An 11,454-nucleotide genomic window follows, 5' to 3' on the forward strand; every position below is an offset into this window, starting at 1 on the left:
CATAAAAACAAACAAACAAACAAAATTGAATTAAATAATAAACTTTTAGGCAAAAAAATACTTTTATTAATTTACTGAAACAAACTACAAGTTTATAAAAATAAAAAAATTTGTACTTATCAAAAGCAACTAACTAAATCCTTATCCTTTATTCTTTGTTTAAAATATTTATTCTTTCAAATTTAATAAAATTAATAAACACAAATAAATTCATTTTAAATTTATAAAATCTAAATAAGTTAAGTAAAATATTTTTACATTTCTTCTTGTATTTTATACATTCTTTCTTTTTAATTAGTTAAACAAATTACCTTAAAATAAAACTAATTTATGTTAAAAAATTAAAAAATTTTAGTTTTTTTATTTGTAATTAAGATAAATAATGTTTAAAATAAATATATTAAAATTAATATGAATATTTTGTAAAAAGTAGTTTGATTATTTCTTATTTTAATATTTTTTTTGCACTGAATTTATTGTAAGCAACAGCTTATGATCTTCTAAATAGAATTTAAGAACTTTTTTGTGTAATTTTATAGGCGTCTCCTAGAGCTATTTATGCCATTTTGAAGTAGAAATATTTCATATATGCAACTGCTAAACTCATATAGATGGTCATTAACATTCTCTAGTTAGATTAGACTTTTGCTTTTTAAGATTTTATTATTTTGCTGTTTTAGTTTAAATTGTTCTTTAATTTTACTTCTATGTTGTTTATTATTTAGTATTTTTTTTAATATTAATAGTATTTAATTTATTAAATTTTTTTTTCTTAATTTAAATTTACTTTGTATAAATTTGGCATTATTGCATCAATTTATGTTCTATAAATACTGGAATCAGATAAAAATATTTGTTGGCTGATCAAATAAATTGCAAAGTTAAAGGAGAAATCGACAAAGTTAATGAAGTGAAAGTAATAAATGTGATCAAATAAATATGTATATTAAAGGCAGTGTTTTATGGCATTTTAATTCTCTTCTATCAAAAGTCTAGATAAAATAAAGAAGGAAAAATAAGTGAGAAAAAACTAAAGGTTATGCGATGAGTATATAAACAAATAAATCAATGAAGAGAATATTAAATTTCTGTTGGAATCAAAGATAATTTATTTATTACATTCAATCCTCACTTTTTTTAGTGTTTCAATTATAAAATAACAAAAATAGCAAGTAAACAAACAAAAATTTTAATCAAATTTTATATTCAAATAAAATAATAAAAATTAAAAATCAAAAGATCATATTTTAACAAATTCTTTAGTTTTAGAGTTTAATTCAGGAAGAGAAGGAAGAGCTACTATTAGGCATATAAAATAAAATAGCTTACATTTAAAATAAACATAAAAGGCGATAAAAAAAATGAGTGTAGTTGTAGCTGTCAGAGTAAGACCATTTAATACGAGAGAAATAGGACTCAATTCATAACTTTGTATTGACATGGATGGAACTCGTACAAGTTTATTGGATTTGAACGATCCTAAAAAAAACAAAGATTTCTTCTTTGATTATTCCTTCTGGAGTCATGATGGATTCGAGTTAAACGAAGAAGGACTAGTAATTTTTTCTATTAAAATTATTTAGATCACTTTATATAAATCATTTTCCTTCTAATAATATCTTAATTGTTTGTTAAAAAATGGTTTTTGATTATCAAAGCAAAATAAGATAAATATTCATTAATAATCTTAAAAGTATTATCAAATTTAACTTTTCCAATCAAAGAATACATCTAAGTTGATTGAAAAAATTATTTTAAATACATTTTAAATGAATAATTAAAATATAGGCTATCCCTGTTTCAGATAGATATGCCGACTAAAGAGCTGTTTATAATTAAGTAGGTTAATAGATATTAGATAATGCATGGTTAGGTTATCATTGTTGTTTATTTGCTTATGGCTAAACAGGAGCTGGTAAAAGTTATTCTATGGTTGGATATGGAGCTAACAAAGGTATTGTCCCTATTGCTTGTTAGGAAATTTTTGAAAGAATAAAGTTAAATGACAATCCTCATTTAGAATAAGAAGTAATACTAAAACAATCATATTTATTCAATTATTTATTACAAATATAGCTAATTATGGCAGTTATTTCAACACGTTTTCATAAATATTTCGACAAATAAATCATCAATTTACTAAAAAAATGGTAATCTTATAACATCCTATTTAAATTAAAACTAGGTTAGCTGTTCTATGCTAGAAATTTACAACGAAACTGTTTAAGATTTATTGATTCCAGTAACTAAGAGGCCAACAGGTGGTCTCAAGATTAGACAGCATTAGTCATTAGGATTTTATGTTGATGGTATGTCAAAACATCCAGTAGAAAGTTATAATGACATTGAAAAAATTATGGACACAGGTACTTAAAATAGAACTGTTGCCTCAACTCAAATGAATGCTTGTTCTTCCCGTGCTCACACTATTATTATTATTTAATTCAAGTAAACTGAAGAAAAAGGTGATAGAAAGTATGAGAAATTATCAATTATTAATTTAGTTGATTTAGCTGGTTCTGAAAAGGTTGCCAAAACTGGTGCAACAGACAAAAGATTAAAAGAAGGTATTTAATTTTTTATGAGAAATCTTAAAATATTTACAAATACTTTAAATTTTTATTTAAAAAGCTACTAATATCAACCTTTCATTGACTACTCTTGGTAAAGTCATTTAAGCTTTAGCAGATAAAGAAATGGGTAAAAATAAGAATTAAGTTATTCCTTATAGAGAAAGTTGTTTGACTAAAATTTTATGTAACGCTTTGGGTGGTAACTCTAAAACTCTTATGATTTGTGCAGTTTCTCCTTCAAATGATAATTATGAAGAAACCTTATCTACTTTAAGATATGCAGATCAAGCTAAAAAGATCAAAAATAAAGCTACTGTTAATGAAAGTGCTACAGACAAATTAATCAGAGAACTGACTGAAGAAAATGAAAAACTTAAATTGTTTATGCAAAAGTTTTAGGATTAATTTGGAATCAATTTGAGTAAAATAAATAAATATAATAATTTTATAAATGAGTTTTAACAGAATTTTCTATATTTTACTTTAGATAATTTGGATATGAAGAACATAGAAAACTTAGATCCTTAAGTTTACAATATTTAAGAAGTTAAAGAAAAAAAGGAAGAATTTGAAGCTAACTAGCACCTTCTCGAAGATACTACAAAAACTAAATAGCAAAGACATATTGAAAACAAGGTAAAAAACGAAAATAAATATTTTCTTAATTAAATTAATATTAAAATAAAAGTAATTAGAAGAGGAATCAGAATAAAATAAAATAGATCTCTCCAAACCACATTTAGTAAACGTCCACGAAGATCCATAACTACACAATAAGATCTAATACAGTTTAGATAAGGATGTTATAATTATAGGTAGTAAACACTCACAACCTAAACCTGATATAATTGTAGGTTTAACAAGAAATAACGTTGCTAAAATTATTCATAGTGAAGACCATAAATAATTATTTATAGAATAATATTCAGTAATAAAACTTGATTCACCATCTAAAAATTTAAAAACATTAACTTACTTAAATAAAATAGGACTAGTATGATTGTAATATTTTGGTAAATGGTGTTCCAGTTAAAGAAAAGACAGAATTATTCCATTTAGATAGAATCATTATAAGCACTACAAGTATGTTTACTCTTATCTTTAAGGACTCATAACCTCGCAATGACCAGCTAACTTTTGAATAGATTGATTATGACTTTGTTCAGGATGAAATGAACACCTACATGGAATTAGAAAATAAAACTCGTATTCAAGAATTTGAAGAAAAGTAGCATGAGAAAGAAATTGAAACCTAAAAATAAACCATCGAATAACAAAAATAATGGGAAGATTAAAAAATTTAATTAGAAAACTAAATCAAAGAATTGCAAGAGAAAAATAAAAAGCAAGAAAATAATAAAAAGTTCAAAGATAAAAATTATTTGGAGCATAAATTACAGAAATTCCTTCCAAAAGTTCTTGAAATTAACTTGATTGCAAAGGAATTAAAAAGGAATATCTCTTTGCAAGCTAAAATTTGTTAGCTTTATTCTGATGAAGATGAAGAAGAACCTAATGCTAACTCAATCAATAATAAATCAAAAATTTAAATCTAAGTTGACAATAGAGAATTAGGCTAGGTGTTTATATGGGACTAAGCAAAATTCAATGAAAGATATTATCAAATTAAAGAGTAACTTGAAAAATACTTTGAAACTAATCAGATTCCAGTAAAATAAATTCTTTTATTAGCTTTTTCAAATTTTAAATCTCACAAATAATTAATTAAAAATAAAGTCACTTGATAATTCAGAAGATCCATTTTATGATCCTCCTGAGCCTCATTTGATAGGAAATGGTTATTTTAAGCTTCTATATTTAGCTTATTTTATGGACTCATAAATTGAATTGTCTTTAGTAGGAGAAAGTAAATTTAAAATTAACAATATTTAAATAAATGACAAAATTATTATTTTAATTTAATTTAGATGGATAATGTGGCTCTTTATAGGTTGGCGTGATTCCATGTGATGAAACAGGTGAAAAAAATCTAGCTAAGGAAATGGAAGAAGAAGAGGGTTCTGATGTTATAGAAGATCCAAAGTAATTACTTGGTAAAGAAATGTATGTTAAAATTACAATTTCAAGTGCTGTTTTACCAGATAACTTCTGCAGAGATACTTTTGTTGAATATAACCTTATGGATTAAGATGGAAAAATGCAAACATATAGAACAGAAAGAGTAAATAAAATTTTTAATTTTAATTAAATTTATTATTAAAATATAAAAAAAGATTGTAGGCAAAAACCCTCGCCCTAATTACACATTCTAAAAAATTCACTATTATTCTTCTATTTCTGAAGAACATCTCGACTATTTCTAAAACAAAAATTTGATATTCAAAGTTCTTGGTTTAGAAGAAATCAAGGGAGAATAAAATGTAAAATGATTTCAATACTAATTTTATATAGTTAATTGCTATTTAATTAAATAGAAAATGCAAGCTTAAATACCTGTTGAAGAGGAAATAGAATATGCTAATATAAAAAATCATTAAAAGAAATAAAACTAATAATAGCAAGCACAAGTATAAAATACAAATTCATCATAAGGCTCACTATCTACTAATTCTTCTGTTGATTAATCAAGAACCAATAATTAAAGTAATTTGCTTCTCAACTTAAATATCATTAATTTTTAAATTTATTTATACTTTTAACAGTAGTATTCTAATAGAGCTTCGATCCAACCTTTGAAGTATAAGAAAGTATGTTTAATTTTTCTTTTCAATTTTTCAACAAAATATTAAAATCTTTTAAATCATTAATATTAGAAAATAAAAGATCAAACACAATGGCTTAGCCTGCTTCTTAAAAGGTTGTTTAATAAAATACCTCATCTAGAGATGATATGACAGCTTAGGCAGCATCTAAAGGAAAAGGGAAAAAAGGAACCAAAGATGAATGCAGTAAAATTAATATTCCTAATAAAAATTACTAAACAATTATTAATAATAATAAATAGATATATTCTGAAAAAAGCTCTATTAAAATTAATTTTAAATAAAGCTTAGCACTAAAAATTGTTATATCAACTTCAATTTTGTTGTTCACAAATACATTTTTAAAAAGTAAACAGCAGATAGATGCCTTAACATAATCGAATGAAACTTTTCAATTAATTAACCAATTTAACATGGACCTTTTATGTTGAATAATATAATCACTTATATAAAAAAGAATTACACCTTTATAAGCATTTATGTATTGATAACGCTATTATCAAATGTTTTATGAATTAAAAATTTACAATTTATTGTATCAACATTTAATATTGCTTTTTACTATTTATTTATTTTATATCTAACAAATGATTTCTACATAGTAAAATAGTTGAGTTTTTTTATAAATTTAATTTTTATCTAAGAACTTTGTTTTTGAAAATTAAAGAATTTTTATTAATTCTTACAAAAGGATATAGGTATATGAGGTAGGAAGAAAATGAAAATTTTAGAAATTATTTACATTATTTATGGTATCAAGTTTCATTTAAATTTTAATGATATAATGTCTTAATTAATGAACGGATTCTTAATTAATGAAGAATTACAGTATATATATGTTTTTAATTTATTTATTTAAATATGATAAAAATGAAAAGGAATTAATTATAATTTATAACTTAAATTGAAACTCAAACACTTTTAAAAAGAAATAATAAAATAAATAATTTTTATACTTATACTCTTAAAATAATTTTTATTTTAGATTAAATTATAAAATAAAAATCAGTTATAATCTTCATCATCTTCATCATAATCTCCTTCACTATCCATTTATTCATCATCTTCATCTTCTTCTACCATTGATCTCTTTTTATTTAAATTAGTCTTTCTTAAGACTCTCTTTTTAGGTTGCTCTTTTTTCTAAAATCTTTTATTTGTTTAAGGTTTTTCTTCGATTTCTTCTTCCTCCTCTTCGAAGTCTTCATTTTTATCTTCTCCTTCGAGCTCATCTTCATCACTTTCTTCTTAGTTCTTATTTAAAATTTATTTATTTAAATAATATATTTTTTGTAAATAATTTTTACTTTCTTAGTTTATTTTTTGCTTTTTGTTCTAGTATTTATTTAATTTTATTAATTTTCTTTATTGCTCTCATCTTTTTTCTTTTTGTCAGCAACACGCTTAGCCTTAGCTGCTAAAGCAGTTTCTTTTTTCTTAACAGGTTCAAATGATTCAACCTTATAAGCTTAAAGCTTTGCTTCAAATTCTTCAATTAAAGGTTTCATTTCTTGCTTTGGTAATCTCTTTAACTTGATGAGAATATTTTAGAAATTTTCCATAATTTCTTGGTCATGAAGCTTTTCTCTGTAATTTTCATAGAATTCAATTAATTTTCTTAAACCTTTCTCGTTATAACTAAGCTAACTAAGACAGAAGCTACAATTTCTCCATTCTCTTTAGTCTTTATTAACGTAAGTTATTTATTATAGTTAAAAATCAATAAATAAATTAATTACTTTATGAATTTTGGAAACGGACACAAAGCTTTTCAACAAGGGTTTCTGAATATTTATCTTTTTCTAAATATTGCATAATATTTTTTGCAAAATTTTCAAAAGTTTTTTCATGTATAGGAGCTCCTAGTTCTGTTTTATCTTAACGAGACATTCTGCCAATAGCTTCAGGTAAAAGATTATAAATAATTTTTTAATCTTTCTTGTGGAGTTCATGCAAGAATAATTTGACAATGTTTTAAATCTTAGGCTCTTCATCTTCTAAAAGGAGAGCTACTTCACATATTTCACCTCTAATTTTCATCATATCATTTAAAATAAGATGAGTCAATACCATCATAGTTGTTTTTCTAACTTAAACATCTGGATCATGCAATCTATTATTTAAGATAAATATTAAATTTAATCAAAATAAAAGGAAATTTACTTTGCAAAAATCTTTGAATTATAAGGTTCAACAAGATTAGGATATTTGTGAAGCAAATCTCCAATTGATACTATAATATTGATCTTTAGCAGATGGTCTGAAAAAGAGGATTCCAGTAATTTAAATAAGATAGGGAGATTCTATTCACAGTATACTTTTGATACGCACATGAATTTACATAAAGTAAGAACAGCAACTCTGTCTAAATCAACATTTCTGTAGTCTGCACCTTCTTAGTTTTCAATAATATCTTTGACAATCTTGTCTACCCAAGGTTTATATTGTGCTATCAAATTATCTCCATTTATAATATTTTCTTCAGCTATTTTATGAAGATACTCTAATCTCTTTTCGTATTCAGCTTCTAAACCACCATAAATCTTATCTAATTCAGCAGCTTCAGCTCCATCTTTGTGCTGTTGTTCCTCTTATTTTTTTTCTCCTTCAATTTTTAGCTTTTTGAGTTCGTTTTCAATATTATCAATATGAATAAGCAATTTAAGTGCGCAATGTCCAACCTATTATTTAGATAAAATTATATTTTTTTAATTTTTTATTAATTTTATTATATAAATTGTATACAAGGAACAACAAATGACCAAGTCTTCTTTCGAATAACAGCTGCTTGCTTTCTTCATTTTCTTCTGTTTCAAAAGTTTACTTAGGACTTTAAAAGGGTGTAACTTTTAAAGGACTTACAGCTTCAACAATATCTTTTAAAATTATTTTAAATTTTGAATTTTAAGTAATTAAAGGATATACTTACTTCTTGGAGGAGTTTAAGGAATTTCAATATTTTTATTGATATCGCTGTTTGTATCTTATCCTTCCAATAGAGTTTTTGTACATCTAAGAATGAGATACTTGATAAGACTCTCAGGATTTTATTCTATTGAAAAGATTGTATTTAATATTTGTTCACAAGCACAATACCACTCATTATCAACAGTACCTTAAAATTTGATAAGTATAAAAATCATGAGCTTTATGAAGCTATTTAAATAATTGCAATCCTCTTTATTTTCAAGTAAAATGCCTATATAATGAAAAAATATTAAAATAAATGAATGCATTTCAAAATTAAATTGTACCTATCTCTTTGACTACTATCCAATCAGGTTAATTTAACCTTAAGAATTTTTTCAAAACTTCAATTAGAGAAATCATTCTATTTTATGTGAATATAACCTTGTTATTTTAAGAACTTATACGGAGGATAGTTAGAGCAGCTCTCATAGAATATTTAGAATTAGCATCGTTTTAAATGACAGAAGTTGTGAATATATCCCAAATTTTATCGAATGTTTTATTGCTTATGTAAAACATATCTTGTTTCTTTTCTCTTTCTTTCTCTTCGATTGTTTGATTCCATTTTTGTATTGCAACCAGCAATTCTTCTAATGAGGTTAAATCTGTTAGATTTGCTTTTTTAAACAAATAAACTAAATTTTTAGCTACTCCTTCTGGCTTGAATGCCTTTTCATCTAAATATAGAATCTAATTTTTTATTATAAATAAATAAATTAAATATATTTTTTTATTGATAATAAATTGTTTATTTTACCCAATAAGCTTTAATGAGCTCTTCTTTTACTAGCTTTTCTCTTGACCATATTAAGACGAGCATCTTTCTAATTCCTTGATTAGCACATTGAATATTTGTTTAATATAAATAAATCATTAATTTAATGGTTTCTGTAACATCTGAGTTATTTTTGGAACCCAGTAATTATAAGAGATTTGGCATAATCAATTCAATTTAGTTAATCATTTTTGTATATTCATCCAAATTATGCTTTAACTTCATGCATAATTCTATTTTTCTCTTAACTTAATTTAAGTCGTGCTAAAATTCGTGAAATTATTCTACGTTTTCTCTATTTAAAATAATAAAAATTTATTAATTTTTATTAAAAAATGAATGCAAACTTGAATTTTAACTTAATAAAAATATTTTACCTGTCTTATAATTTTTCTTCTATTTATTTTTATTCTGAAATGAGTTCTGATTTTTCAGTTTCATTGAAACTTTGTTCTCTTTCAAGCTCTTCTATAGTATGGAATTTAACTCTATTTTAAGAAGCTGCAAATATGATGAAGTAAAATTCCATAATTTTAAGCAATAGGATGATGGCTTTCTTACGAACATTAGCAGATGTATCTTTTATTCTATCACAAGCACATCCTAATAATGGGAAAAGGTAATTTTGAGGAATAAGATTTTAAGTGCATAAATCTATAAAAACTTATAAAACATGTGATCTTGAAAAAGCATGCTTGTCATATATTCTTTAAATCAACGCATCAAGTATCTTTTCTTTTGCTTTTTCATGGTTTTCACTCTCTTCTTCTTAGAGACTTTACTCATCCTAAGGAAGATTTTAACGAGTTGACAGAACATTTTTAATAATGTTACCCATTATTTCTACTACTGCATTTCTTAAATGGTAAGCTTCATTATCTAGGAGTTAGACAAAGCAAGATAAATTGTTGTAAAATATTTTAGGAATCTTTTCAGACATTTTTAATAAGAATTCTTTGACATTCTTGACTGCTTATGATTCAGTATTTACATTAGTTTAATTTGCATAATTTACTAAACGAATGAGAGTATCTGTGCAAAGTTGAGAATAGTTCTTCTCGCTATTATCCCTTTAATCTTCACTAATATTCAAAAGAATTAAAAATTCATCTTGGTTGGTATTGCCACTGTTTTAATTTTATGTTGATAATAAAAAATCGCAAATATATTCAACTATGTTTTCTTCTTCATAAATTAAATTGATCAATTTAAATTATATAGTGCTCAAGCTATCAGAGTTTATAAAAATAACCTTCTTCAAAATGTTAAATATGGTTTCTTTAATATTTTGCTATTTTAATAATTGCTTGCTTTCAAGCATTTTCAAGGATGTCTCATAATAGTATTTGAAAAACTGTGAATCAATTTCTCTCTATTTTAAATTTATGATTAATGAAAAGATATTCTTGAAACATAAAAAACTAGAATAAAAATATTTTAAATAAATGATTGATATATACATAAATTATCATCATAAAAAGAAAAAGTTAAAAAAGATTTTATTTACTCTTTACCAAAGCGTTTTAAAATTAATTAAAAGAGATTCTTCAAATAACCTTAATAAAATAGCTTGCTTTTCAGCTATTTTCTCAATATACTCATTAGAAACCTCTTTTTTTCCTCTTATTTCATTTGAAATTAAAGCCTTTTTTGGCTTTTTAACACAACTTGCATTCAGATAGTAAAAAGCTAAGAATGCCAGCATTTTAAATGAGATTCTATGTTAGTTGATTTAATCTTCTCCATCAACATCGTCAAGCATTTTAATAATGCGCTAGAAATGAGTGTGTATTATATCTCCAACTTTTACTAGGATTTCTACATTCATCTTCTCTTTACTTTCTTCCATCATACTATTAGATCATCATAAAAACGTTAATGAATGCTCTAAAGTTCATTTTTTAAATATAAAATTAGTAGAATAATTACGTAATAATCCAATATAAATAATCAAATCTGTCGCTTTCATTTATAATATGAATATCTTCGTAAATTGCTCTATCTAGTTCATTAAGGGTCCTTTTTATTTACTTCTCTTCCTAACCTTTTACGAAATTTCCACCAACGACCTATCAGAAATATTCAAAATTTTAATAATCTCATACAAGATCTATAAAATGAATTTATTAAAAATCTATAATTGGAATTGAAGTTTAAAATAATTTACAGTATATCTACTGTCTGATGACTGTTCTCTGATCTCAGAGAAGCTGAATGGGAATATGAAAAACTCAGTCATTTAAAGCTACTCTAATAAATATTTATTGCCCGCCTATTTTTGTAATTTAAAACGTGACTTTTAATACTCCTATTTATTTAATTCTAATCAAGTATTTTAATTAAATTGATATGCAATTTTTAATTATTATCACAGCTTATTTTTACTTAAATTTTGATAATTTATAATTTCAAA

General features: G+C 24.1%; 2 protein-coding genes across 2 annotated transcripts; one reads left to right on the top strand and one right to left on the bottom strand. All coding sequences in view use genetic code 6, as the record gives it.

Annotated features, from left to right (window-relative positions):
- Positions 1–1,361: 1,361 nt before the first annotated feature.
- Positions 1,362–5,549, top strand: TTHERM_00486060 (kinesin motor catalytic domain protein; the record flags this gene model as incomplete). The annotated part of the gene is made up of 14 exons (XM_001032819.3): positions 1,362–1,556; positions 1,789–2,028; positions 2,186–2,567; positions 2,632–2,994; positions 3,061–3,209; positions 3,262–3,501; positions 3,563–4,243; positions 4,311–4,440; positions 4,502–4,755; positions 4,808–4,954; positions 5,009–5,177; positions 5,237–5,281; positions 5,348–5,482; positions 5,539–5,549. 14 exons carry the CDS (start codon positions 1,362–1,364, stop codon positions 5,547–5,549), a joined length of 3,141 nt encoding a protein of 1,046 aa, XP_001032819.3.
- A 752-nt stretch (positions 5,550–6,301) lies between these two features.
- Positions 6,302–11,280, bottom strand: TTHERM_00486070 (non-SMC mitotic condensation complex subunit 1, amine-terminal protein; the record flags this gene model as incomplete). Its single annotated transcript, XM_001032820.3, has 12 exons — positions 6,302–6,550; positions 6,604–6,980; positions 7,036–7,409; positions 7,460–7,977; positions 8,042–8,172; positions 8,226–8,495; positions 8,551–8,956; positions 9,024–9,336; positions 9,419–10,413; positions 10,549–10,894; positions 10,971–11,110; positions 11,209–11,280. The coding sequence occupies 12 exons, from the start codon at positions 11,278–11,280 to the stop codon at positions 6,302–6,304; spliced, it is 4,191 nt and encodes a 1,396-aa protein (XP_001032820.2).
- Positions 11,281–11,454: the final 174 nt, after the last annotated feature.

This window comes from Tetrahymena thermophila (genome assembly GCF_000189635.1).
Source record: "Tetrahymena thermophila SB210 genomic scaffold scf_8254527, whole genome shotgun sequence".
NCBI lineage: Eukaryota > Ciliophora > Oligohymenophorea > Hymenostomatida > Tetrahymenidae > Tetrahymena > Tetrahymena thermophila.